Genomic DNA, 26,874 nt, shown 5'->3' on the forward strand with positions numbered 1-26,874 from the left:
GCCCCGTGGGTTACAAACAATGACCAGCAGTGGAGAAAAAGTCATACTGGGTCCTGCCATCTTTTCTTTTCTCTAAGACTGGGAAGAGCTGTTTACCCATCATGTTTTCTGTTTGCTTTTCACCTTCTTGCCTTTTCATTTCATCTTGATCAGCTTATACAACTTTCATACTACGAGGTGGAAGAAAAGGACTTCTTCCAGATATGGCATTAGAAGGATTGTGTCTAAGTCTGGAAAGGAGGTTGTTGAATGCGTTAAAAGCTATAGTGATGACCGTAAACTCTGGGCAAAGTTAAGGATCATTGCAGAGGCTTTAGACCATTCTCTTGTGNTGTACGATGGAATTTTTTAAATGGAGATATATCGGTATGAACTGTATAAATTACGAGATTCAAAGCAGTGGTGTAAATACAGTGCAAAACACGTGCATGAAGATACAGTGACCTGGAGGGAAATCTGTCAGTGCTATACAAATACATATAAACAAAAAATTGTCTTCCTTTGAGAAATCTACAAGATAAAAAATTAAGAGTATTTACATAATTTTATACTAGATAGGTGAAAAATATATGACGCTAGAACAATCTCGTTCCAAAGTCTGAAACATAATTCTGTTGAGTAAAAATATTCTTCATACGATGTATGAACTTATCAATAGCCTTCAGGGTATAAGGTTGTTCTTTACGTGACAGTCAGATGAAGGACCTTCCAAATTGTATGTTGATTAGAATTTCGTTTCAACTGGTACCTGAAAGAAGATAGAAAGTTCTTGTTTTAAAAGATTTGTTAAATTCTGTCCCTTTCAACAATCCTATGTTGTATTTATGGTCCATTTTATTAAAATTAAGACCTAGTATTTACCAGTCATCAACAAATTTCTCGTCTTGAATTTGTTTTAATTTAAAATATTTTTATTTATTTTTGAAAGAGAGAGACGCAGTACTGAGATGTCAGTACAGATCCTAATGCAAGGCTTGAACGCATGTCGGTGAGATCGTGCCCTGAAGTCTGACAGTTAATGGACCAAGTCACCCAGGTGCCGCTCCTCTTGAATTTTAATGATCCTGTACCTTCCATTGCTACTTGGTTCACATAGACCCAGGGGATAACATGTTGTGATGTAAGCGTATCTTTCAAAGGCCTCATTTAACTTGATCATCAATGCAATGGTTGTAGCAATATATTCCTGCACGACTGTTTCAGAGGCAACACAAGGTTGAAGGGGCTCTGCGTGCTGGCTTCCAGCTTTTCTGTGAATCCCCACTGGTGGCCTGATTTGTCTTCCTCTAAGTGATGAGGTAAGGAATTGGTGTTAAACTTTTTTTGTTTGTTTGTTACTTTTAATACGGGAAACAGGAATAGGGTGGTGCTGACCACGTTCTGCTAGACAGTTGGTTCTGAAGCTTTGATCAGATGGCAAGTATAAGTTCTGTTTCTCTACTTTATCCTTTAGAACTTGGGGCACGTGGGTGGCTCAGTCGGTTAAGTGTCCGACTTTGGGTCAGATCATGATCTCACGGGTCGTGAGTTCAAGCCCCGTATCGGGCTCTGTGCTGACAGCTCAGAGCCTGGAGTCTGCTTCGGATTCTGTGTCTTCCTTTCTCTCTGCCCCTCCCCTGCTCACGCTCTGTCTTTCTCTGTCTCTCAAAACTGAATAAATGTTAAAAAATTAACATAAATAAATAATAAAACTTGGTGACAGTCCTGAATCAAGCTATTGGAGAGAGGACTTCTGGTAAGTCTCTCCTTATAGGGGGCTCAGGCAAGGTGCCACATGTGGATTTCACTAGAATGCAGCCCTAGGACACTTGGCTGGTTAGAAATGTGACTGGTGCTCTTTGAGGCTGGGCTCTCACTGAGACCTATCTAGCTCCCAGAATGGCTTTTTCATAGAAGCTTTTCCCATTTTATATAACTTTTTTTTTTTTTTTTTTTTTTTTTTTTTTTAAGAGGGCATGCAAGTAGAGGAGGGGCAAAGAGAGAGGAAGAGAGAGAATCTTAAGCAGGCTTTAGGCTGTCCGCACAGAGCCCAAAGTGGGGCTCAGTTTCATGAGCCGTGAGATCATGACCTGAACCAAAATTGAGATTTGGATGCTTTAACTGACTGAGCCACCCAGGCACCCCTATTTGACATAACTTTTAATAATGGTCTAGGGTCATTATGCAATATACTTCTTCATTTCTAATCTAGATTCCTTTTTTCTTTTCTTCTTGATCCTTTGTTCAAATAACAGAAATACCACCAACCACCTCCCGTACTTGACAATCATTAGATTCTTTCTTAGGACCCTCAGTTCCATTAGTCTTTCACCAAAGGATAGAGCCTATAGAGCATGGTGAATAGACCCCAGGTCTTGGCATCAGACAGATCTTGATTCAAATCCTGTTGCTATCACTTTGGTGTGTGACCTTAAACAAATTAGTTAAGCTCTCTGAGCCTTTCCTAATTTTCTTGTTTATGAAATGAAGATATCTTCTTTGCATATTGTTGTAAGCCTGAGATATTAAACTACCATGTAGCCGACCTAGAGCGGATACCCATTTTGACTTGTGATTCTGCTTTTCCCAAACTGGAGATAGTCCCTTAAAGGACTGAATATTCCAGAAATAAATGTTCTAAACTGAAATAGGACTATTCAGTTAAATGATTTGACAAATCTTTCTAATTAGGAAGGAGAGGAACCACCCTTTCATCGCTGGGCGAAGCTCTGTGCTAGGGACTTTCCCGATGCGCCTGGGAATGAAGAAGTGTGTATTGGCATCTCAGCACCGTCACTAATTCATCTGGAAGTGGAAACAGTAATCCTTTCTCTGCCCCAAGACTAGAATAAGATCTTAGTTGTAAGTACTTTAAAAAGCACAAAGAGATCTCTCTCTCTCTCTCTCTATGCTGAACACGGCACCGATAGAGGGTCTAATATCATTTTCTATCCTTTTTTGTTTGGTCTGAGTTTATTCCCCCCGCCCCCCCAAGTCCCTATGAAAACTGGCGTTGTTTCCACTTTCTAGGGAAGAGGCACAGAGTCTCAAACTCGTGCTGGAAGAGACCTCACTGCTTTTCAGGTTTTTGTTGTGTCGTCTAGATAAAGGTACCCTTGTTGAGGAATCTTACCTGACATTCTCGATTACGTATTCCTCCATTTGTATTTATGGTAAAATCAAATTTTGGTTCTTTTTCCTGTGAAAACCGGAATTACGGATTAGGAATCTTTTTTTTTTAAGGTTGAAAAAGACAGGGAAATGTAATTGCAGATAGGTTTTAGACAAATGAGAAAAACACTGTAGAGCTGGTACCTGACTGGAATTAAACTTTGAAGCACTGTCATCCTTCTTCATCAAAATGTGCAGAACAGCATCATGGATTGTCAAGAAGAAGATGGAGTCCTTGACTTCGTCATCAAAAAATTTACACTGTACAAGCTTCTCTATGAAATCGTCTGAGGAGAGGAAAGGCAGAATAACAGAAGGAAGCCACTGTTTGGCCACGAGTTTCTTCTCAAGACTGGGGATTTGAATTTCCATTCGCAAATGGGCAGTTCATTTGTATTTGGTTAGGTGTTTGGGGATTGCAATGTCTGACACCAGTGTGCCATTAGTATAGTGTTTTCTGGAACAAAAGCATACCTTTCGAATAGAAGGGTACATTTAACATCCCAATGTAGAAAGAAATAAGGAAAAGATTGAACTGAGGAAAGCTTTTAGCACTTCTCAGAAGAAGAGTGGTCCATTTGGCTTTAGTCAGGAGCTCAGTGAATTATCTCTCTGGCTAATGATGGGACCAGCAAGTGTGGTTCATAAAAAAGCGGGGCTCTGCTAAAATAGCACATATGCTCGCAGACCAGTGATGTGTTCTCGTTCCGGATTGCTGGACCTGTTACTTGCCAGTTACTTACCGTAATCTGTTTTCCTGAAGCTGCTGTGTTCCATCAGAAAACACCCTCCTTGGCATCCTGCACTAACTCCCCAGTTACCTCTGAGAAACCCCCTTCTTGTGGGCCCTCACCAGCCCTCGTTTGTACAGATCACTCAACCAAATTATTACCTCATGCCAACTATGTGCAGAGCCCTGGCTCGGTAATACGCAGGATGAAGAGATAAATTAGACAGACATGAAACTCAACCTCGAGAAGATAGAACTTGGACATACACCTGCAGTAATGAAAAGTGTTGTAGAAGAGTAAAAGCAGGAAACAATTGGGTTTTTTTCTTTATGGTTTCTTGGTTCTTCAAGTAATGGCCCGCACGAAGTAGGTCCTTGGGGGTTTGTTGCACAAGTAAGGGAGGCACAGAAGATGTGCTATGGAAAATCAGAGAAAGGCAAGGAAAGATGGTTTCCTCTTGGTGGCTGTCTGGGAAAACCTGACAGAGCAGATACCATTTCAATGCCCAGGGTTTGGAGAAGGATGGAGGAAGAGAAGATATAAAAGCATGGAGGTGAGAAAGTCTATTCACAGGCAAGCTTTCAATGCTGGGAAGACTTAGTAGTGCCTGCGGGAGGAGGAGAGAGGAGCACACTGTGGTCACCAGAACCCTGATGGAGGTGCGTGGTGTGCAGTGGGAAGGAAGGTGATGATCTGAGTTTAGGGCTAAGAAGAATACCAGGCAGCTGAGGCAGCAGGACAGGATACTTTCAAAGAGACCTGGTGTGATGGGGAAGGAGTATAACTGTTTAGTAGATTAAAGGATTACTGAGATCAACAGAGTATTTTTAATTATAAGCAAGCCTCGAAACTAGAATGTATCCGTAGGTTTTACGGACAGGAACCAGTAGAGGGGAGAAGCAGAAGATGCCAGTTTCATGCCTTCCTCAGGACCCAGGCACTGTCCCCTCTCCCTAAAATGCTTTGCCCCGAGCTACTGTATTATGGGCTGAGGAATCAGGGGAGATGAGGAAGAGAGAAAACAAGCCTACCTTCTCAGGAAGAGGAGAGTTAAAAGTGGTTATATATTCATTCTTCTGCTGCCTATGAAAATAGGCTTCACACTGTAAATTGGGTTTAATTATATATCATTACAACTAAAATATAAAGAGGTTATTTCCACAGGGATTTCTGTTGGTTTGGCTACACGTTAGATTTCCTTCTTGATGATCACAAACAAGATCTACGCTTTGGAGAGGCTGTCTACCGCGAGAGCTGGCCATGAACCTGAAGTGCTTGTCAGAACATAAAAACCAAACAACTTACCATCACTTCCAACAATGTACACATCTACGTTGATCCTGATAAACTCTTGCAAAAGCTGTTAAAAAGAAAGTAGGTCTTCCTTAGGGAACTGTTTTACTTGTGAGAAATATAAAGAAAACTATCATAATGATACCTTATGGGTGATGTGTTGCTTAAAGGACCTTTTACATTTTGAAAAAAGATGACAGTGTAAAGAGATAACTACAGTTAAAAACGAGGCTCTGACAGAAGGAAATAACATTAAAGGAAAGGACTCTCGTCTTCAGGAAGAAGTTAAATATCATCATCCTTGCAGGAAGAAATCTGGGGAAAAAACAGGGAAATCTGCTTCAACTCACAAGATGAACCCTGATTTAACTTGAAAGCTGTTTCTTTTATGGGATGACCTTGACCAGAGTTTTCTAGCTGCACGGAATTAGAAAAAACCAAAGCCCTCATGATGTCACTGTTCTGCCCACAGTGACTAGATGCATCTAATACCAATGCATCTTTATGTTTTCCAGGTCTCTAGGCTAAGGTAAATGCCAATAGCGATGTGAGTAAGGTCATATAAGGTAAGAAAAGTCACTTGTACTATTGATCATTAAAATTGTTTAACACAGAAATTCTGTTAGGCACTGAACTAACAGTAAGGGCTCAAGGAATCACAGGGCATAGTCCCTGTTCTTTCTGCTATACTGCTGGAATCAGAACACAAATTGTGTATGTGTTTATATGAGTGTGTGTGTGTGTGCGCGCGCGCGTGTATGTGTGGTTTGTCCTCAAAAGTTCTGGGATGTTTTTTTCCTAAGTTTGAGGGGAATGAAATTGATTCCATTTTCTAATTTTGTATCCAGTTCACCCATTTTTAATAGATCTTATCTTAACTCAGCTCTATGTAGGCAGCTTTCTGTGAAAAACCAAGGAAAAGAGTGGTAAAAGTGGCATTTCTTAAATTTTCTTTACTTCTGTTTCTGCATCTCTTTTGGAAACTAATTTGTTTAGAAGCGCTGACAGAGCCATGGAAAGAGAACAGAGGACAACTGGAAGGTTTCAGTCCTATTTTTAAATCACATGTGACATCAATTCTTTCCCATGACTACTTTCTCGGCGGGGCGGTGGGGGTGGTGGGGAACGGCTTTTATATAGTCAACTGAAATTTCTTCGGTTTACAGTGGGTAGAGACGAAAACAAAGGGATCCATGACTTCACTTTGGTCCTAGACCTTCCCAAATAGTCTGTATTTCAGGACGACTTAGATACAGCGCCCACGTGGGTCGGAAAGGTCCTGCAGAACTGGAATTCGGTAGGGGTGTGGGCGTAGTTGTCTAATGGCAGTTCAGCATACGTTAGATGTGTAGGTGTGGTTGTCTTCGAAATTCTATGCCAGTCTCTCTGAAAGACTGCACTGAACGCGCCCCACCCCACTCCTGCTGTCTCCATGGAGTGCCCTAAGAGGACCATTGACTTCGACTTAATGTGTATTATCTAAAGGAGCATCTTTCTACAAATAGAACTTTTTACCTTTGGTTGCTGATTGGTTTTTTTTTTTTTCATTTAAAAAATTTTCTTAATGTTATTCATTTTTTAAAGAGAGAGAGAGAGAGAGAGACAGAGCACAAGCAGGGGAGGGGCAGAGGGAGAGGGAGACACAGAATCCGAAGCAGCTCCAGGCTCTGAGCTGTCAGCACAGAGCCCGACACGGGGCTCGAATTCACCAGCTGGGAGGTCATGACCTGAGCCGAAGTGAGTTGCTTAACCAACTGAGCCACCCAGGTGCCCCTGATCGGTTGTTTTTTATTAGGAAAGAAGAAATTACCGTTTTGAGACCTCTCATTGAAGAAATGTCAAGAAATGACACAGCTGAGAAGTCAAGAATCAGGCTATGCAGGCTGACTTTAGGGACCGTAGTGTTGAGAGGAAGGTCGGCATTCCAGTCTATCTGGAAAGGCAGGTCGGTGGTATTGATCGGCTGATCCAGTTCTTCTATCTGATTGTTGTCCAGCTCTTCGTCGGAATCTTTAAAGCCATCATTGGTACATATCAATCCTTTCTGCACGAGAAGACAGTAATACGCATGATAACTCTGACCAAGAAAAACATCACATCTGTCAAAACTAACCAGTGGGTTTCTGAAGCACTGATTCAAAGTCAGGTCAAGCAATGACCTTTTCTCTGGAGAATAAACATTTTCCCAGGAAAACAGTAATTTTAAGGAGACCCTCAAAGCTGCCATTTAAAAATACTACGTTAATCGACACGTGACAGACCTCATTGCCTGGCATTTCATTTAAGGGAATGAACCAACACCTTGAACTACTTCTTCTAAGTACCTTCAGCTGTAACACCCAGAGATGTGGGTAAGAAACTTCGTAGTTTCACCTGCAGGAAGTGATCTGAATCTCACAGGACTAGAGAAGCCCTGAGGAGAACTAAGGAGGCCTAGAAGACTTTTGTGAAAATGCTATAATTTGGTCACACGGATTGTCAGATGTACACGCAGTCAGTGCCGGGCTAAGGTTCTGTTTGCTCCAGGAGTCAGTGCATAGCTGAGATGATAACCCACATGTTGTTAAATATAAAAAATACTTTTTCCCGTAAAAAAAAAGAAATTTACTGGTGTCACTTGCAGCAAGCCTTTTTTCTGCAGTTTTCGGATTTTCTTCAAAGCTTTGTTGCGCTTGCGTAGAACTCGTAGTGGATTAAAGCCAACCTGAAAAATCCATTGCTGTGTTACAAGAGTGCTGGATATTATATGACTGAATATTATACGGCAGAATTCTAGTAACTCCAAGTCGGGTGGGTTCGGGTTGGGGCACATAATAAAGATATTTGTAATAAAATTTAAAAATGGTTGAAACAACGTCAGTGATGACATTGTGTCAGATTTTGGTCTGCTCAGGGCGTATGCCATTATCAACACGCAAAAGCTCTGTGTCATCCTGGGTTTGTCTATAAATTATCCATCAAGAGGTCTAAACTCTAAATCTTTGTGTCTGTTTGGCCAATGCAACCCTTAGAGGATTTTATTTACTTTCTATTTGTTGGATATGGTGACACTTAATTAGTACTCTGCTTTTTTGTAATTTTTTATTCTATTAAAATTCATGTGATTGTATTTTACAACATCTATTATTTTATGATTTTATAGTTTTAGTATTAGATCTCAGGGCAGCCTTCATTTTTCTCTTTTTCAGAACAAATGTGTTCTTGCTGGGGCAATATTTAGCTCCAGAGTCCTAAAGAAGAAGAGTCACATTATGTAATAAAAAAAATCCTTGACAAAAAAATGTAGTTAGATGGAAGATACCAGATTAAGTGAAAAGGACAGTATAAAAAGCCATAAGAGCAATATAATAGCATTTTTGAAAAAAAAATAGCAGGGTAAGAAAACACTCGATTCACGCCCAACTAATAATAATAGCTAAGGATTAAGGCAGGAGCTCTATGCAAAGTACAGAGCAGACCAAAAGGCAGGTCAGGGATTGAGTTCTGATCTATTGTTTCTTAACCTCAAAGGCTGCCTCTTTTTTGTCTTTTCTTCAGCCCATCGGGGACATTCAGCTGTTCTTTGGTGTTAAATATTCATGTACATTATATTTACTCATTTCCATTTATATCACAAATATTCACTTGCTATCCTGAATATCTGCAGTGGCAGTCAAGTAATAAGTACTCTCTTGTTTCTGAAGTTGATGCCTAAAGAAAGTTTGTAGGATACGATCTACTAAATCCCAGCAGCCCCAAATCCTGTATTACGTCCTTTCACTCTGTAGCAAAATCGGATAAAAGGAGACTCTGTGTTGAACCTCATCCAAAGGGCCTCATCTCCCAACATATGAATGGGCCCCTTACAAGGTAGTTTCACCTGCTCTGCGACACAGGACAGAAAGACACTAACACAACCCAGCTTCAATGTATGTGAAATCCTTAACCCTCTGGTTGCAGAACAAACATTTCACCCCTAGATCTCCAGTGGAATTACAGAAAAAATATATATGTAACAACTTCAAACCTTACAGCATCGATAAGTTTCTGCTTAAAGAAGTGAATGTTTGCAAAGTAGATGGGAGATGGACACCTGAAGATTTTCACCCCTTCCGGTTCATACATCTGTAAGGCAGAGACATAATATGAGATGATGCTCATTGGATTCATACTGATAATCTTTCATCAAGTCAAAGTCAAAAATGAATCTTCCTTACGTCAGAGTAATCTTTCTTATTCTTGTAGATGTTGCTCCTTCCGACATTGGCCAGTGTGCTGCATTTTGGACTGTCGGGGAAAAGCGACACCGAGGGAATCACTCGTGAACATTTGTTAACACGGACTTCCCTAGACTGTCAAAGCCGGCTCGCTTTCAAAATTTAAAAGGCTGGGGAATCATCATGCCATTAGACACCCTGGAGGGCAAACACTTTGTTTTACTTCTCTTCCCACGTCTCCTAGAACAGGGCCTCCTGGTTACCACCTTGCACTTTACAAACTGCTTCCATGTGCTTTTGCTGTTTGGATTCCGAATGTCACAGTTTTTCAGTGAAACAGACAGATACGGTTACCCCGTCGTAGAGATAAGGACGTGGAGAAGTATAATGTTTGGCCTGTGACCACTCCGTCTGTCTCTATGATTGATGGGCCCCCAAGAAATGAATGAAAACATAAATGAATAAGAGTGCATGAACATTTCAACATACGTGTATTCCACCAGCCAGGTACTAACTTTAAGTATACCACCTTCTGTTCTAGAACTCCTAAGCAACCGAGAAGGCTGTTTCTCTGTCACGCCATGTCATCTACCATAGGCTGAGTGACTGCATGGTGGTGACACTATATGGCCGAGATTTAAGAATCAGGAAGATGTTTGGACTGGACGTTAAGAATCAAGAATGCTAACTAGCTTTTGTCTCCTTTTCTGATGAGACGGGGATTGGAGACGTTCTCTAATCCAGCTCCCTGTTTTTCAACTGAGAGCACAATCTAGCAATCCATAAAGAGGAATAGCCCTCCACCAGACAGGGAGAATCCCACAGTCTTTGCGGGAACACATTTCCATGTCTGGCTAAGCAAAGGCTAAGCAAAGACATCGAACCTGCCCAGAGGATAATGGCTTTGGTTTATAGCTGGGCCAACAGACCCCGTGATTTCTATGATTTCGCTGAATTTGTGGCAAAGCCATTGGTCCACCAACAGCTGGAATGTTGCTGTTGCAGGACATTCTGTTGCTCACCTTGAGGTGAGTGAACGTGAGAAAGAACAGACTGGCCCATCTTGATAGATGCGCATGCCTATTAACTAAACTACTTTCCCCTTAATCAGTGACAAGTTTTTTTCCCCTTCCACAGGCAGGTTGAAGTCTTGCAAGGACGCAAAGCATGACAAACACTCACAACTGGGTCCGAAACACGATGGTCAGGAGCTGAAACGCCACACTAGCTGCCAGGCCTAACCCGAGTCCCAGGACAATGGCAAAGATGAAGGTCATGACCCAAATCAGCTGTAAAAAGAAGAGAACACATGTACCACCATTTACTCAAGTCCAGTGTCTTAGGTCCAGAGCTCTGGGAAAGCATGAACTTCTAAAGTCAAAGCAGAGGTTGGGCATGGACAGGACAAGGGACTCGCCTTGAGAGGTCATTTCTGTGGGCTCTTTTGGAGCCCCAGAAACACACGCAAATATTTTTTGAAGTCCGAAAAGAGTGAGTTCATTTCTAATCCCATCCATGAACCAGTTAAGGAAAGGATTCAGTCTAACGCCGCAGAAACAGCACCTGTTGCTTAAAGTCAGCAAGTTAATGGGCAGGGTTTCTACGAATTTCTTACTTGTGGCCCGCTGATTTAATAAGTGGCTACTATCTGTACAAGAATTTTAGCATGCCAAAAGGGTGTTAAATCCCAACAATTCTCTATCAGGAACAAAAGTAAGCCAAATGTAGCCGATTACTTTATTCCTGTGAAGTACCGTAGGATATGTTAACAACCTTTTTATGCCCCAGACTTTGATCCTGATAAAATTATGGACTCTGCCTCTCCTCGCAAGGCATGCCAAGCACAAGGGGAGCCTTTCTAGAGTATTTCCTAGAGGAATGTTCAGAATTTAAATTCTTCCCAGATTCTCTGGAAACGAACGTGTGATCTAATGAGGACCAGAAGCAACCATATCATACTTGTGTTTCATGGAAGTTTCCTACTCGCAAGTGGCTCACTCTTTTAAATTAAAATCCCAGAGGATCATCGTCAGAGTATGCGGTTTAAAAATAGCAAATGAAATAAGCTCGGATATTTGAACAGACGTGGGGAAACAAAATTGCTCTTAGCTTACACTATGAATATGCATTTCCCATCAGGATTAGAATGCCGTCCTGATCCCGCCCTGTTTCAAGTATCGCTGCCTCTACTCACACAATCATATTTATCCTTTTGCCACAGTCTTCGTATTTCCGCGAACTGCATCAGCATTCCCTTCAGGTTCCCGAGCGCTAACGCTGCCAGCACAGACTGCAAAACACATTAAGCGGCAGATGTACGGAAAGATAATCAAAGAAGCCATGTAGAAGCAAAGGTGAAGGTTGTAGATAAGTCGTGTCCTTTAAAGAGCCTCGAAGCCTATCTCGGAACACACCCTTTTCCGTGTTCGGTGCTGTCAAGAAACACCAGACCTGGGACTCTGACCTGTTCCTGGTCATAGCTTTGTCCCCACCACAGAGTCGGTGACAGGCTACGGATGGATGAAAGCACTAACTAGCCCGTACTTTGGGACGGAGACAGGCAGATCTTAGAACCCACACCTTGAAACGTTTTCCCCAAAGATAGCCTGTTTGGTGATGGAGAGACAGGGTTCCTTTTTGTTGTTAAAAAAAAAAAAAAAAAAAAGCTTGGGGACCTTGGTGCACCTGGAATCATAATTCAAACCTTTGATGATGATCGGCATTCAACCATTTGTTAAGAGGAAGCTGAGGTTAGCCAAGATTTGAGGCGCCCTCTCTGCACAGCATGAACTACGTCTGTCGCACTCCCTGCTATATACCCAGGCCCCACCCTGGCAAATAAACGTGTATAGGATGGATCAAATACTTATTCAGTGAATGACTGGATATGCTAACCAAGGGATATTTCGCAATATTAGCCAGTCCTAACCACTCAGTAGCGCGGCCTCTCTTAAGAAACCCTGATGTCGATGCAACTCGATTAGTAGATTCACAAAGAATGATCTGGGTGGTAAACTCACCTCTACCCCAGCGACACTTGGGGCTTCTGTTTCTCCACATGCCAAAATGAAATAATATGTTTTGCAGGAATTAGGATAGTTCTGGTTTTAAAAAAATGCTGAAAAGGCAACTATGCTCTCTTCCTTATTTGGATTTTCACGCAATGGTAGGAACATGCTCCCGACACCTCCCGCCCCCAGTTCAAACTGTTCATCATCATTTGTACATCGACCACTGTCATGCCATCGCGGTGCAGTGCGGGAAGAAAAGCCCGACACAGTTTTTATTTTCCACATCTCAAAGATAGTTTAACCGATCTGAGCATTTTTTTGACTTTCACAAGTGACATTTAGAACTTAACATCTATCCTGTTAATTTTACTCACTGTGAGAACAGACGCCATTTTTTAGAGCACCAAATAATGGTCTCCGTGGCATTGAAAGGGAAATTACCAGTTAAAAACTGGTGGAAATTGAATAGAGCCTGTAATCTAGTTAACAGTATGGTACCAGTGCCACTGTGTTGGCTTTGGTAATGTAATATCGCTACAGGATGTCACCACGGTGGCTGGGCGAGGCATCTGCTGGACTCTGTACAATATGCCTCCTCTTTGGGGTACTTTAGTAGCAAACGTGCCAAGTACCACCTTCAGAAGGTGTGTACCATTTTTCTTTTCACTAGGCATTTTCCCCCCTCACCTAGTCAGTATTCCACGGAGAAACAGGTTTTAAACTTTTTCACTGAGATACATTGAGCCCTTTGGAAAAATCAAGGTTACAGAGCACTGAGAAGCCATAGAAAGGAAAAGGGAGATAATCTTAATGGAAACCAGTTATCCGTGCCGCGGTTGATATAAAGGATTAAATACGTATAAAAGGCTTTGAACTCCACTAATACTTAAGCAGCACTCAAGAGACATTTGTCATTAGCTACTGACATATTTCGTATGACACAGAGAAGCAAACCAGCGGCTCCGAACAGATGTTGCGTGCGCAATGGCTTCCGCAGAATGTGTCACATGGATCCTTTGTAGAAGGGCCTTTGGCTCACCTCAGGGACAATGTCCCTGTACTCTCACCTAGGAAGATTCTAATTTGCTGTTCCTTATTCATGAGAGATATAGGATTTTAAATGGCAATTCCTTCTTGAGGTCCTCCAAGTCGACATGGGTGAGGTAGAGCCCTCTCTACTGTGGGAGAAGCACAATAGGGCAGAATTCTCTAATGGGGGAGGGGTGGCTGGATGTGCACTTTCAACTGAGATACACCTTCTATGTCTTTGAGGTGACTGCTTGATTCCTTTTATGCTGTTCTTTTGGAAATCAGTTAGTCGGTGGAGAATGCACATTTTCGGCCAATAGTACTCTACCATGCTTGAAGACAGATTTGGCCAGGGGGTTTCTTTGGCACAACCACACTGTTAGTTCAGAAACCTGGGACCATCTTCACTCTCCAGCCACCGACCAACAAGGAAAAAGGCCTAGATATCAACTAATAAACACTGGGGGCCCGTGTCCTCTCTCTATGCCCTTTGTAGTCAGAAGTGTAATTTAATGTTTGTAGAGTAATAGCAATACAAAAATAATAACATCTATAATAATGGCTGCCATTTATTAAGTGTCATGCCTGGCCCCGGGCTAAGCCCTTCATGCGCAATATTTCATTTAGCTTTCACAGTGACTCTGTGAGGCGAGTACTGTTTCCCTCCCTGTTTTACAAATGGAGAACTTGGGGTTCAGAGAGGTTAAGCAACTCACCCAAAAGCACACAGAGAATAAGTGCCAGCTCCAAGATGAGAAGTAGGTCTACAGGGCTTGACAGCCAGCTCTCCATGGAGCACCTCAAAATTGTATTACCACCACGAAGAGCAATGTATTTACCATTGTCGGTCTCCCTAGAGACCCTCTGTTTCCCAGGGCCTGCTGCCCTTTCTTTAATCTGGGTGCTATCGCAGGTTACAAAGCATGAACCTAAACCCTCAAAAATGCCAGGAGAGATGTGGGCAAAGGAGCATGAGGGTGATGGTGGGAGCCCTGTGTGTGGCATTCGCTTCCACCCTGCAATCACACAGCGCTGGTCTTGGAGGCCAAACTAACTCCGGGAACTGAAGGGCGGATTCCTAAGGACGGGCTGTGTGGCTGGTAGCACCACTCGGAAGCTGATAGCGGCCCCGATGACCTCAACCTTTAAGAACATCTTCACTCCCGTCAGTGCATATGGAAGTTGCCGTGCCAGGGTGTGTTTCCTTCCAAACATTAATTATATTCGGGGCTACGGACACGCTGGAGGGTAGAGTAGATAAGGGAGCTGGGGCACTTGCATTCCTAACATTCGTAAAATGCTGCCAGCGGAAAAACAAATATTCTTGGCGCAAGAGTATTGATTAGGAAGAGGGCTTGAGTTTGCTGTTAGCTCATTTTCCCGTTCAGTTGTGTTTCCAGAGTTGAAGAACCAGGGTCCTTGATTCACACAAAGCAGACAGAGAGAGAGAGAGAGGGTACCCAAAGACAGACAGGCATTACCTTTTGTAGTGGCTCCAGAAGAAATCCAATGGCTACAATGACAATCAATACGATGATAGCGGAGAGAAGCCCAGCGATCTGTAAGGATGAAAAGATGCTCATCACAAAATCGCCTTCTCCCCTGGTTTGGATTTTCCCATACAACCGCCAGGATGGCTCTCACAGCAAAGACCCTGAAATACCTGTGTTTTGCCTCCAGTGCTCTCCTGAACCCCCGATCTGGAGAGGGCGGTACTCGCGGCAAAGCCTTTGAATGATCCACCAAATATGTTACTCAATCCCAAGGCTATTAACTCCTGTCAGGAGAACGAAGAGGAAACTCTTTTTTAAAGATGGCACCATCCAATATTACCTGAAATGGCCAAACGACACCCAGAGTAGGTTGTAACCTTACCTGATTGCCATCAATCGGATAATCGTACTTGAGGGAATAGACACTGGCCACTGAGAAGGCCACCGCAAAGCCAACGATCGCGATGCCGAAGCTATCCCCAATGGTCTCTTGGAAAACCTCCATGTCAGGTGCTATGGGAGGATGGAACCTGAAAAGGAAATTGAGCCAAGTTTGAAAGTCACCAACCTACTAATAAACCTTCAATGGCATCCACTTGCCCTCAGGAAGAGCCCAAATTCTTTAGCAAGGCCCCCATTGCCCCCTTACCCGCTCCCACCCCTGCTCAGTCGCTACCATTAGAGAGTTTATGCTCCAGCCATACCAAGCTTTTTTGTTTGTTTCTCAAAGACATCATCTGTTCTCTCACACTGGAAGCTTCTAATTTGCTGTTCCTTCTGCCCCAACCATTCTCCTCATCCCCCTCCCTCCCTCCTTCCAGAAAGTCTTCCCTCACCACCAAGGTCAGGGTTGGATGAGACTCTCTATGTTTCTTCAGCTCTGGATGCTTCCCTTCCTTATCCCTCCCTCCCCCCCAACTCCCTACCCTGACACAGAGCAGGGACTATGACTACTTCGTTATCCTATGACCAGGACTGAGCATTCTTCATGGCGTACATCAGGTGGTCAATAATTGTTGGGCAAATCAATGAATGAATGCAGTCCAGGCTGAGTTTTGTCTCACTTTGGAGTGTGACCAGCAAGAATTCAGCACCACCACAAACTTTGGAATCTGCCATCTTACTGTTGAAAAGCAATGCTGACTTTGATACAAGAATGTCAATACAGTCCCATGCGTGATAACGGTGCATCTGATGTTTTGCTAGTTTCGCCACACCATAATGTACACTCGTATCCCTGTTAGCTTCATGTGACACGTCTTAGATCCCACTTGTATTGTTACGCTGGATTGAAAAGCGTCACCCATTATCCCTCCGATAGTTATCCGTGGATGAAGGTCTTTGAGCAAACACAATTCAAGACGAGGGAAGCGAGAAAGTCTCCCCTCCATTGATAACAATACCTTTCACGAAAAGCCCTTAGCAAACGCATGGGCCTCGGACTCTGCCCTGGGTCCCACAGAACTGCTAGAGCCATCTGTGGCCCAAGGAGAGAAGGGCGTTTACCATGACATAGTGTCAGGGAAACGTTCAACTCAGAGAAGAGCCTTCTGTGTTTGTACCTCATGAGTATAGAACAGTTCAATGATATTTACCAATTGTATTATGAAAGGTACAAGTATCCCCAAGTCAACACCAATTTATTGATATGCTCAGCTCCTGTTGACATCTGTTTCTAAACTAAATCTTAATGAAAGTAAGTTTATTGGATCCATTCGACAATTTCCCACTTGCTGTTCATATTTTGTGAGTACCTATGTTAATATATTTTCAGCCTTAATCTTTAAAAAGTTTTTTTGATTCATTTATTTTTGAGAGACAGAGTGCAAGTGGGGGAGGGGCAGAGAGAGAGGGAGACCGAGAATCCGCAGCAGGCTCCAGGCTCCGAACTGGCAGCACAGAGCCCGATGTGCGGCTTGAACTCAGGAGCCATGAGATCATGAGCTGAGCCGAAGTTGGGCACTTAGCCAACTGAGCCACCCAAGTATCCCAGATTTAATCTTGAAGAAGTACCATGACCACATATTTCTGCAGCTACCATGAATCAGAAAGCTATCTTGGAATATTGTTTTCTACAAAATAAACCCCAAATCCATGACACAATTAAGATTTGCGTTTTATACCAAAATAACCAGAGGCCTGCTATTATTATTTTGTTTTGGCCTCTAAATACCTTAGACAGAGAGGTGTGTGGAGATTTACAGTCTGAAGACTTGGATTCAATTCCTGGCTCTGCTACGTACCCTGCCTGAGCCAGTTTCCTCGTTTGTAAAGGGAAGATAATAACACTTGTTTTATTTTCTTCATAATTCTGGGGGGATCAAATAAAATAATGAATCCTGTTAGAACCATCAGAATACTAATAGAACATGAATACTCTTTACGCACTGTAAGGTATGAAGTGCCTGTTCGCTAGTATTCTAAGATCCCTCTGGCATCTGAATATATCCTCTGTGTCCACTGCTTGGATGGTCACTCCCTTCCTGCCGTGTGTGTGACGTCACAAAATCATTCTGAAGATGTCTTGCTTATTAACATCAGCTTAGCAATAATTAATAATCATTAATTTCTAAGTATATTCTATTTGCAATCATCAGAAATTTAAAATTCCCACTTAGGGTGCCTGGATGGCTTTGTCAGTTGAACATTTGACTCTTGGTCCCAGGGTTGTGGGATTGAGCCCTGAGTCAGACTCTGCACTGAGCATGGAGACTGCTTAATATTCTCTCTCTCTCTCTCTCTGTCTCCAGCTGCCTCCTCCCCTGCTTGTGCATGTGCTCTCTCTCTAAAATTTTTTTTTTAAATTAAATGCCCACTCAATTATCACCCAGAAAGAGCCTAGTACATAATTTAAGTGCTACATTAGTTTATAGTAGTAATGCAGTGTGAGTACTTACCGTAGGCCAGGCACTTCAGCATGTCACATGTACTAACACACTTAATCCTTACAAAAATCCAATGTGATAGCTACTATTTTTCACCCTGTTTTTAAAGCCAAGGACACTGAGGCATAGAGTTTAGTTATTTGCTCAAGATTTAAAAAATAACTCAAGTAAATCCTAGACACTCTGCTTCTAGAACAGGTGAGCTTGCTTACCAGGCTACACTGCCTCTCTAAATGTGAGTTATTCGTTGCCCCACCCCACAAACACTGTGGAGAGAGGTCCACTGACATTCAAGATTTATTTACTAAGAAAAGCCTCCACGACTGTAACTAACTGATCTTAAGTTTATCTTTTATTTCTCAAATCCTTATGAAAAGATCCTCTTTAATTTTGTAACTATCATCTATGTATCATCTATCATCTATCTATCTATCTATCTATCTATCTATCTATCTATCTATCTATCATCTATCTATATCTCTGTAGTTTATGTCTCCTAAGACTTCTAAATAAAGTATAATCACTTGCAAGTTGCAGAGTGGAGAAAAGCCCTAGAAATAGTCGTTCAGTTTTTCAGTCTTTCAGACAAATTCCTCCTTAAAAATCTTTTAAATTAAAAGTAGTGTTTGAGATTCACTAAGTGTAACAGATGTCTATCTGGTGATAAAAATATTTTCACTTTATTCAGGGGGCGCCTGGTTAAGTCGGGTAAGCTCAGGTCACGATCTCGCGGTTGGTGAGTTCGAGCCCCGCGTCGGGCTCTGTGCTGACGGCTCAGAACCTGGAGCTGCTTCGGATTCTGTGTCTCCTACTCCCTCTGCCCCTCCCCTGCTTGGGCCCTGTCTCTCTCTCTGTGTCTTTCTCTCTCTCTCTCAAAAATGAATAAAACACTGGAAAAAATTTTAAATACACATATTTGCTTTTTAAAACAATTTGGTTATTTTAAAGTCAACAATGCTTATAAATGCTGATTCCTGGAATTCTCAAAAGCTCCTTAGGCATGGGGAGGGAGGGAGGTCTTTTTTTTTTTTTTTTTAACGTGGCTCTGCTTTTACCTGCATGTGCACCCCCGCTCATCTGGCGTGTGAGTTCTTCCACAAGGACCGACTTCCTGACAGCGAGAACTGCCGAGCCTTTACGCCTCCTTCCTAGAAGGAGAGTTCCGTGCCTTCCTCGTCCTCCCAAGAGGCGGGGAGGTTCTGAGCGAGGTTGGTGCGTTTCGGCTTGCAGCCCTCGGCCGCTAACGTCCACTCTCTAATCAGTACTTGGAGACTGATCATTAAAGACACACTTACCCTCTCTTCATCTCTCCAACCACAGCCACCCCGAACCTGTTTTTGAAGTCAAAGCCATAGGACACACCTGTTGCGATCACAGTCTGCAAAGTTACAAGTTGCCCAAGTTAGAAACATGAGGTATGACTAACAGTCTCCTAGAGATAAGAATCTCAAGCCCAGGCCTCGCTACTTTCTACGAAAGTCCTGAGGCAATTCTAATGTGCCACCAGAGTTGAGAACCGCGGCTCTGATTCCGGCGGGCCTGTCGCCGTCTGAGACCGTGCTGTCCGCGCCGGCCACGTCTTGCACGGAGAGAATGAGCCCACAACCATGAGAGGAGGTCATTAAGTCGTGCATGAAGAGAAAACCACACTAAATATTACACCCGGAAACTGCAGAGACGCCATCTATCCCACTAACACCTCCTGATCTGCAAGTGGCAAAGGGTGTTCAGCAGAACAGCGGAGACTAATGAATTATGGAAGGAAGTCCGAAGATGATCAGTTACCATGATGAGTTCAATTGGGATGGGCACCGGAAGTTTGGCTTTGTAGCGCTGATTTATTTCCTTCACCACAAATACAATCAGCAGAATAATCAAGGATGTCACAAGGTCTGCAATATTAGTCTTCTCTATTTGTGTGAATATGGATTGCAGCACCTGAAATCATAAAAGCGAGGGACAGCCAAGTGCTATACTTTTTCCTCCTCCTTAAAAATCTTTTTTATTTTTTATGAACTTCTTAAGAACTTGAGTACAGTTGGCCCAGGATGTTAGTTTCCGGTGTACACTACAGTGATTCAGCCTCTCTGGACGTTACGCTGTGCGTGTCACAAGCATAGCTACCATCTGTCACCATGAAGCTCTGTTACAGTATCGTGAACTGCAGTCCCCATGCTCTGCCTTTAGTTTCGTGACACATTCGTTTTATAACTCAACTGTGTCTCCCTCTTCCCTTCAGCAACTCTGCCCAAACTCCCAGCCCACTGCTCTGGCAACCATCAGTCTCCTCTCTGTCTTGGAAGGTCTGATCCTGCTTCTTGCTTATTTATTCCTTTGTTTTGCTTTCTCCCCCAAGGGTTATATTCACGGGCAATGAGGGTGCGGTGTTTAATTATTTCTGAATATATTTGCGAGAAATAGTGCGGCAAGAAGGCAGACCTAGATGGCCTAGTGATTTTCTGTTCTGCTCACATTAACCACGAATGGCTGCTTGTGGATACCAGCGTGGAGGTATGAGGGAGGTGGGTTAGCGCCCTGCCGACACCCCACTCATGGTGCTTTTGGCTTGTTGCCGAGAAGCTCCTTGTCTGGTGTCAAAATTCCCCGGATACTGTCCACGTTTTTACAGCTGGTCTCTTCTGCTCTTAGGACTCGTGGGCCATTATTCCACAGTCATCATCATTGCTCTATCCAGGGAACAACCTCTGATCCCCAGAAGTTTTCGTAGCATATGTCTCTGTAATTCCTGTCCCCTCCCCTTTTTTTCTTGAAGGTCAAAGCCCTTCACATTTCTTGGTTTACTGTCTGTATCACTTTTGGGAATTCATTTCCTGGCTAATTGTGCACAATACATAATCTTAATTTTTTTTAAGTTTTTTATTTATTTTGAGAGGGAGAGAGAGCACGTACATGTGAGCAGGGGAGGGGCAGAGAGAGAGAGAGGGAGAGAGAGAGAATTCCAAGCAGGCTTTGCATTGTCATCCTGGCTGCTCGAAGTCACGAACTGTGAGGTCGTGATCTGAGCTAAAACCAAAAGCTGGACACGTAACCAAGTGAGCCACTCAAGAGTCCCTGCATAATATTAATTTTTGAGACCAGTTAGGTTCCATAGCCAGAGGATCCAGATAGCAAAAGCAGGCCCAAAATAGATCCCAAATGGTTCCGCAACCATTCCACTTCTAGAATAGCTCTCGATGTGAGTGACGGAGTGTTGGTTCCAATATGGCGCAAATTCTGTCTCAACTCCCAAAGGCAGTCTTGATATAGGGACGAATAAGCCCCAGATTAACAACAGGAGATAACAAAGATCAGAGGGGGAAATGAATGAAATAAAACTAAAAGGACAATAGCAAAGATCAATGTAACCAAGGGCTGATTTTTTTGGAAAAGATAAATAAAACAGGCAAACATTTAACTAGACCCAGCAAGACAAAAAGAGAGAATTAAATAAAATCAGAAGGGCTAAAAGGTGCCTGGGTAGCCCAGTCAGTTAAGTGTCCAAGTCTTGATTTCCGCTCAGGTCACGATCTCGTAGTCATGATCTTATAATCATGAGATAGAGCCCTGTGTGGGGTTCTACATTGAGCTGGGAGTCTGCTTAAGATTCTCCCTCTCTCCCTATATCTCTGCTCTCTCTCTCTCTCTCTCTCTACCCTGCTCTCTCTCTCTCTCTAAAAAAAATTTTTTTAAATGGGTTTTAAATAATCAGAAGCACTAAGTACACTGTTGTTCTACAGTACATCCTTGGGAAGAAGAAAGAGCCACTGTGCTATTACACATTGGCTAATATCCTTTTGCTTTAGAAACAGGGGTGCATCAAAGAGTGAGAAGAACCTCAATTTCAAAACAATAAGACCTGCCTTTTAGAAATAGGGAAACATTAACATTTAATTAGCACATTTCTTTCAGAATAAGATGTTGAGGAAAGTTTGAAATCTTGGGACAAAATAGTAAAGCCTTTAATAATGCACTTCAGGGGGCGCCTGGGTGGCTTAGTCGGTTAAGCGTCCGACTTTCGCTTAGGTCATGATCTCGCGGTTCGTGGGTTCGAGCCCCGCGTCGGGCTCTGTGCTGACTGCCAGCTCAGAGCCTGGAGCCTGTTTCAGTCTGTGACTCCCTCTCTCTCTGACCCTCCCCTGCTCATGCTGTCTCTCTCTCTCTCAAAAATAAATAAAACATTAAAAAAATTTTTTTTAAAAACTTGTCTTGTTTTAAAAATAATGCATTTCAAGTTTTTCTTTTAAATAATACTGAGTCAAAGCTCAGAGGACTGGTACTTAATTTCTTCTGTTCACATTGACCAGATGGTAGATGTGGTTGATATTCAGTGTTCTTCCCTTTGCCACTAATTTTTTCCTCAATGTGACTGAAGTTCCCAGCCCACTGACTTCTTGGAAGTTGTCGGAAAGCCCTACGTTGAAGGCATTAAAGGAAAGCTCTCCCAGACACATGATGGTAAATTGGGCATATTTTGATATTTTTAGGCAAAAGGACTACTCACTTTGAAAATTGAAAATGGATCAGTATGTGCAGGAACGTTCAGCTGAAGCATAAATTTGAGCTGAGAAACCAAAACGTGCACGGCAGCAGCTGTGGTGAAGCCACTGATTAGCGACTCTGATAGATATATCACCACAAATCCAATCTGAAGAACCCCCATGAGCAACTGGGAAGAGAATAGCAAAGGCCGTTGTTAGTGTAGATGGCGGGCACAGCTCAGCAAACCAAAGCACCAGCAAATGAAACGATTGGAAAGGGAAAGGATCAGCCTGTATGCCTAGGTCTTGAAGCAGGTGTCCTTGTCTCCTGGAACACCCGGGCTCAGGGCCCCCTCCCCTTCCTTCCCGTCTCCTGCCCGCGAGGTGGATCGTGACACGGTGTTCACATAGCATGTAAGTCTAGTGTACCCCAAGAAGCACCAGGTGACTCCTCCCTGCTCCACCTTTTTTAAGATGCAATATCTTTAGAAGACTCACCCAACATGCCTTCCATAGCAAAATCTTATCTAGCATCAGCCCTCATAAATTTTCGCATGTAATTTTAGGTGACTTTCTAGCTGCTATAGCATTCGTGGGAGCATCCATTCACGTTCCTTCAAAGAAGTTACTTTCGTAAGAAGGACCTAACTATGTGCTGAACCTCAGAAGTGCTCGGTTTTGACCGGGGGCAGCAGTTGTTAATTCCCCCAAAGCCTCAGTGTTGTGCAGTAACATGAATGGACAGAGTCTCCTTCCTTTGGGTCTCTGGATCGCCTTTCCATCCGTGTCTTGGAATGCAGCTGGCGCTGTGGGCATGCAAGGGCACTAGGTTCAGAAACGTATTTCAAAGAAATGGCTGTATTGTCTGTCAGGTGGACACACCACTAATGTCCTTGCTTCAATGTCCTTTCTTTAAAGAATGGCCTTAGCCAATTATATCACGGGTCATAAACTTAGGCCACATCTTGTGGAATCCGTGACGTTGTCACTCTTCACTAGCATCGGTGTCAGGGGTGTGAATGAGGCTTTGGCCCTCCACAGGTCTCTGCAGCTTCCCCGAAACTTTGATATGGACAGTGCAAAGTGCTCAACCCCAGGTCCTTGCAGCTAGGTCACAGTCCCTGAAGAGCTAGGAAGAGAAATGTTCCAAAGATGTCAGTGTCGCTATTACTTGCACATGGTTATGTTTGGTGACTGTATTGATTTCAGGTATTTTACTGCATTTCTCTCCTTGCCACTGGCGCCTCCCTGTTCCCGTATTTCCTTCTCTCTAGACCCACGTTCATTCATCTTTGCCATGTGGATCTTTTCCTCTGCTTCTGGTTGGGGGCAGGGACCCTTCTTATTTCCTGAAAGACGGATACAGACCAAAGGGAAGAGCAGGAGGGTGGCAGGAAGCAGAATGGGGAGGGCAGTCACCCAGGAAAGTGCTCACCTGAATGATTCCAGAAAGGATTGTGACCGTGGCCGCCACCATCACCTTATACTCATCTGCTGATGAGTCATTGCTCATTGAACTATTAGAGAGTTCCAGAGCAGCTGTACTCTCCGATGGGGTTAATCTCACAACTACCGCTCCCACCATCATACTCAGAACAGGAAACGGACCTAATTAGCAGAGGATGCATTATAGTCAATATACTCCTTCCGAAGGCACAATTGTCTTTCAACCATAATGGAAGGGGGTAAAAAGACTGACCCCTGTAGCTCTGGTCTCCTTCCTCACCCCCCCAGTCCCAGTTCTTAGAAGAAACTATGACCACCTTTCCGGGTTGGACACAATTTGAAATTAATCTAGTGTGCGGCTAATGGAGCTAACAACGAAAAAGCAGTGTGAGCATTGATTAGCCCAAGAATTCACTTACCCACAGATATGTGTTTAGAAGTGCCCAAGAAAAAGTAGATTATAACTGGGAAAAAGGCTGCGTACAGTCCGTAGCTTGGGGGGATGGTGACCAGCAGAGCAAATGCTAAGCCTGCAAATACACAAGTGTCGGGGTCCTTATTTCAGGCAAGTGGAATCACAGAAGTCCTCATTAAGTCCTTCAAGTGTTTCAGATTGAACCTTAAAAATGTTACTTGATTAGCTCAAAGAGATTGAAGATGTAAATGTAGGAGCTCAAACTGTAATACTCTCAGAAGAAAACATAGGTGTAAGTCTCCTTAACCTTGGATGAGGCAATGGTTTTCTTAGAAATGACACCTACAGAGTAAGCAAACAAACTAAAAACAGATAAATTGAGCTCTGTCAAAATGAAAAAATGTGTGCTTCAAAGGATACTATCAAGAAAGTGAAATGACAATCCACAGAATGGGAGAAATTATTTGCAAATCATATCTTGGCTAAGAGTTTAGTATCCAGAATATATAAATAACCCTTGCAACTCAACAATAAAAAAAATCCTAGTTTTAAAATGTGCAGAAGATTCATTTCTCCACGGGTATACAAATTGCCAGTAAGCCTGTGGAAAGATGTTTGGCATCATTAGTCATCAGGGAAATCAAAATCAAAACCACGAGGAGATACCATTTCAGACTCACTAGGAGAACTAAAATAAGAAAGGCAGATACTAGCAAGTGTCCACAAGGCTGTAGAGAAATTTGAACCCTAATGGGTTACCGTGTGACAGCAATTACACTTCTAGGGATATACCCAAAAGAATTGAAACACAGGTTCACCCAAAAACCTGTACACAAGCATTCATAACAGCATTATTCATAATAGCCACAAAATGAAAACAACCTAAATATCCAACAACTGATGAATGGATAAACAAAATGTGGTCTACCCACACCATAGTTATTAGTCATCATGAAAAGAGGGGAATTACCCTCACATGCTACAGCATGGATGAACCTTGAAAACTTTGTGTTAAGTAGAAGAAGCCAGATACAAGAAATTCTGTGATTTTGTTTATATGAAATGCCCAGACTAGGCAAATCGAGAGAGACAGAAGTTGTTAGCAGGGAGATGGATGGATGGATGGGTAGAAAGTGAATACTAATGAACAAGAAGGTTTGGGGATGATGCTGGTGGTAAAAATGTTCTGGAATTGTGTAATGGTGGTTGCACAACCTTGTGAATATACACAAAGAACACTGAATTTTATACATTAAAAGGATGGCTTTTACGATCTATGACTTACATCTCAATTTTATTTTATTTTTTAATAAATGTTTTTATTTATTGTCGAGAGAGAGAGAGAGAGAGAGAGACAGAGCACGAGCAGGGGTGGGGCAGAGAGAGAAGGAGACACAGAATCGGAAGCAGCTCCAGGCTCTGAGCTGTCAGCACAGAGCCCGACGTGGGGCTCGAACCCACGAACTGTGAGATCATGATCTGAGCCACATTGGACGCTTAACTGACTGAGACACCCAGGTGCCCCAATCCCATCTCAATTGTAAAAAGTTACCTTGCAGTACAGCCACTAATCCTGTGCTGATTCCGGAAACAATGTCGCTGAGTAGCCATTCCTTTACCCGGTAGGCTGGTAACCAAGATGCTACGGGTAACAAAGACAGGGCAATTCTCTTGGCCTTCTGTGCAGAACAGCTGAAACCATGGAAAACCACACTCAGTTAATTATTATCAGATTTTAGCGTTGGTACCTGACTGTAGAGGAAAACTGGGAAAGGTGATACTATGTTCAAGAATGAACTACCACTTTCACTACCTTTCCCACTAACATTTGCCTTAGTATCCATGTGGACCGCCTCCTGGTCACTACCAAAGAATTCTTTCTTTTTCCTTTTTTTTTTTTTTTAAGAAAAATGCTGATTTTCTTTGGCCCTACTAGAGCTTATTTGTCATCCTCAGCTCGGATTTCACAACATTTCAGTTGAGAATTTTCCTCCGCCCTCATTTATTAGTCCTCTGATAGGGAAAGATTGGGTTGAGAGCTGAGATGGTGTTCCTTTTAGAGATTCCCTTTCTGGCTCTGACAGGGCGTAGGAGGTTTGGACAGCAAAGATAAAAAGATTCTGGAGGCTGTGGGCTAAAGCCAGAAGGGAGAGTTTGAGAAGTTAAGGAGAAAGTGCTTCACTTATTCCTCATACTGGTACCTTAAAAAATATCTTACCTACAACACTCTTTGAGATGATCCAGAAAGGTCTTGTGGTACCTCTGTTTCTTCTTATGTTCTTCCCCAAAAGCGTTTGCAGAGTACACTGGCCTGGCTACAACGTACTGATTCCCAATGGGTTCGATCATTTTGCTTGCGCTGACGGCTGTGCTAAGAGGAAGACCTTTGGAACTGTGTGGCAAACTGTTCTTCTTGTCTTTAGCAGGTTCAAATACCTGAAACCAAACAGGGCTTGCTTCTTAAATAACTCGGAGATAATGTGATGCAATTTACAGATGAGTGATCTCCGAACTGAATGTTACCACCTTTTGAGATCAAAAGAGGCAGGATTAAGGGACCCAGACTGTGTTTTGTGAGAGTGATATCACTTTTTACTTCGATGAGCTGGACGGGGCTCCTTTGGGTAAGTTACACAGGGCTTTTATTATTTATTTTTTAAAGATCGCCCAAAAAGAGCAATAAAAATGGACTCAGTTTACTAATCAGTGACTGCATTTTTTTTTTTTAACTTGTAAGGTGTGATTGA

At 42.9% G+C, this 26,874-nt stretch overlaps 1 protein-coding gene and 1 long non-coding RNA gene across 2 annotated transcripts; one reads left to right on the forward strand and one right to left on the reverse strand.

Annotated features, from left to right (window-relative positions):
• Positions 1 to 724: 724 nt before the first annotated feature.
• SLC26A3 (solute carrier family 26 member 3) lies at positions 725 to 26,476 on the reverse strand. The gene is made up of 20 exons (XM_077758305.1): positions 26,346 to 26,476; positions 25,680 to 25,819; positions 24,132 to 24,242; positions 23,702 to 23,874; positions 22,290 to 22,454; positions 19,574 to 19,726; positions 19,084 to 19,166; positions 15,286 to 15,433; positions 15,074 to 15,187; positions 14,892 to 14,969; positions 11,565 to 11,660; positions 10,553 to 10,659; positions 9,371 to 9,440; positions 9,186 to 9,278; positions 7,783 to 7,878; positions 6,985 to 7,218; positions 5,187 to 5,241; positions 3,295 to 3,437; positions 3,113 to 3,178; positions 725 to 748 (listed from the first exon to the last, which is right to left on the reverse strand). Exons 1-20 carry the CDS (start codon positions 26,474 to 26,476, stop codon positions 725 to 727), a joined length of 2,280 nt encoding a protein of 759 aa, XP_077614431.1.
• Positions 965 to 2,812, forward strand: LOC144226781 (uncharacterized). Its single transcript, XR_013333735.1, has 3 exons — positions 965 to 1,036; positions 1,204 to 1,298; positions 2,671 to 2,812. It is a non-coding gene; the product is annotated as an uncharacterized LOC144226781 (long non-coding RNA).
• Positions 26,477 to 26,874: the final 398 nt, after the last annotated feature.

Source organism: Crocuta crocuta, unplaced genomic scaffold (genome assembly GCF_008692635.1).
Source record: "Crocuta crocuta isolate KB4526 unplaced genomic scaffold, BGI_CrCroc_1.0 scaffold103, whole genome shotgun sequence".
In the NCBI taxonomy this organism is placed as follows: domain Eukaryota; kingdom Metazoa; phylum Chordata; class Mammalia; order Carnivora; family Hyaenidae; genus Crocuta; species Crocuta crocuta.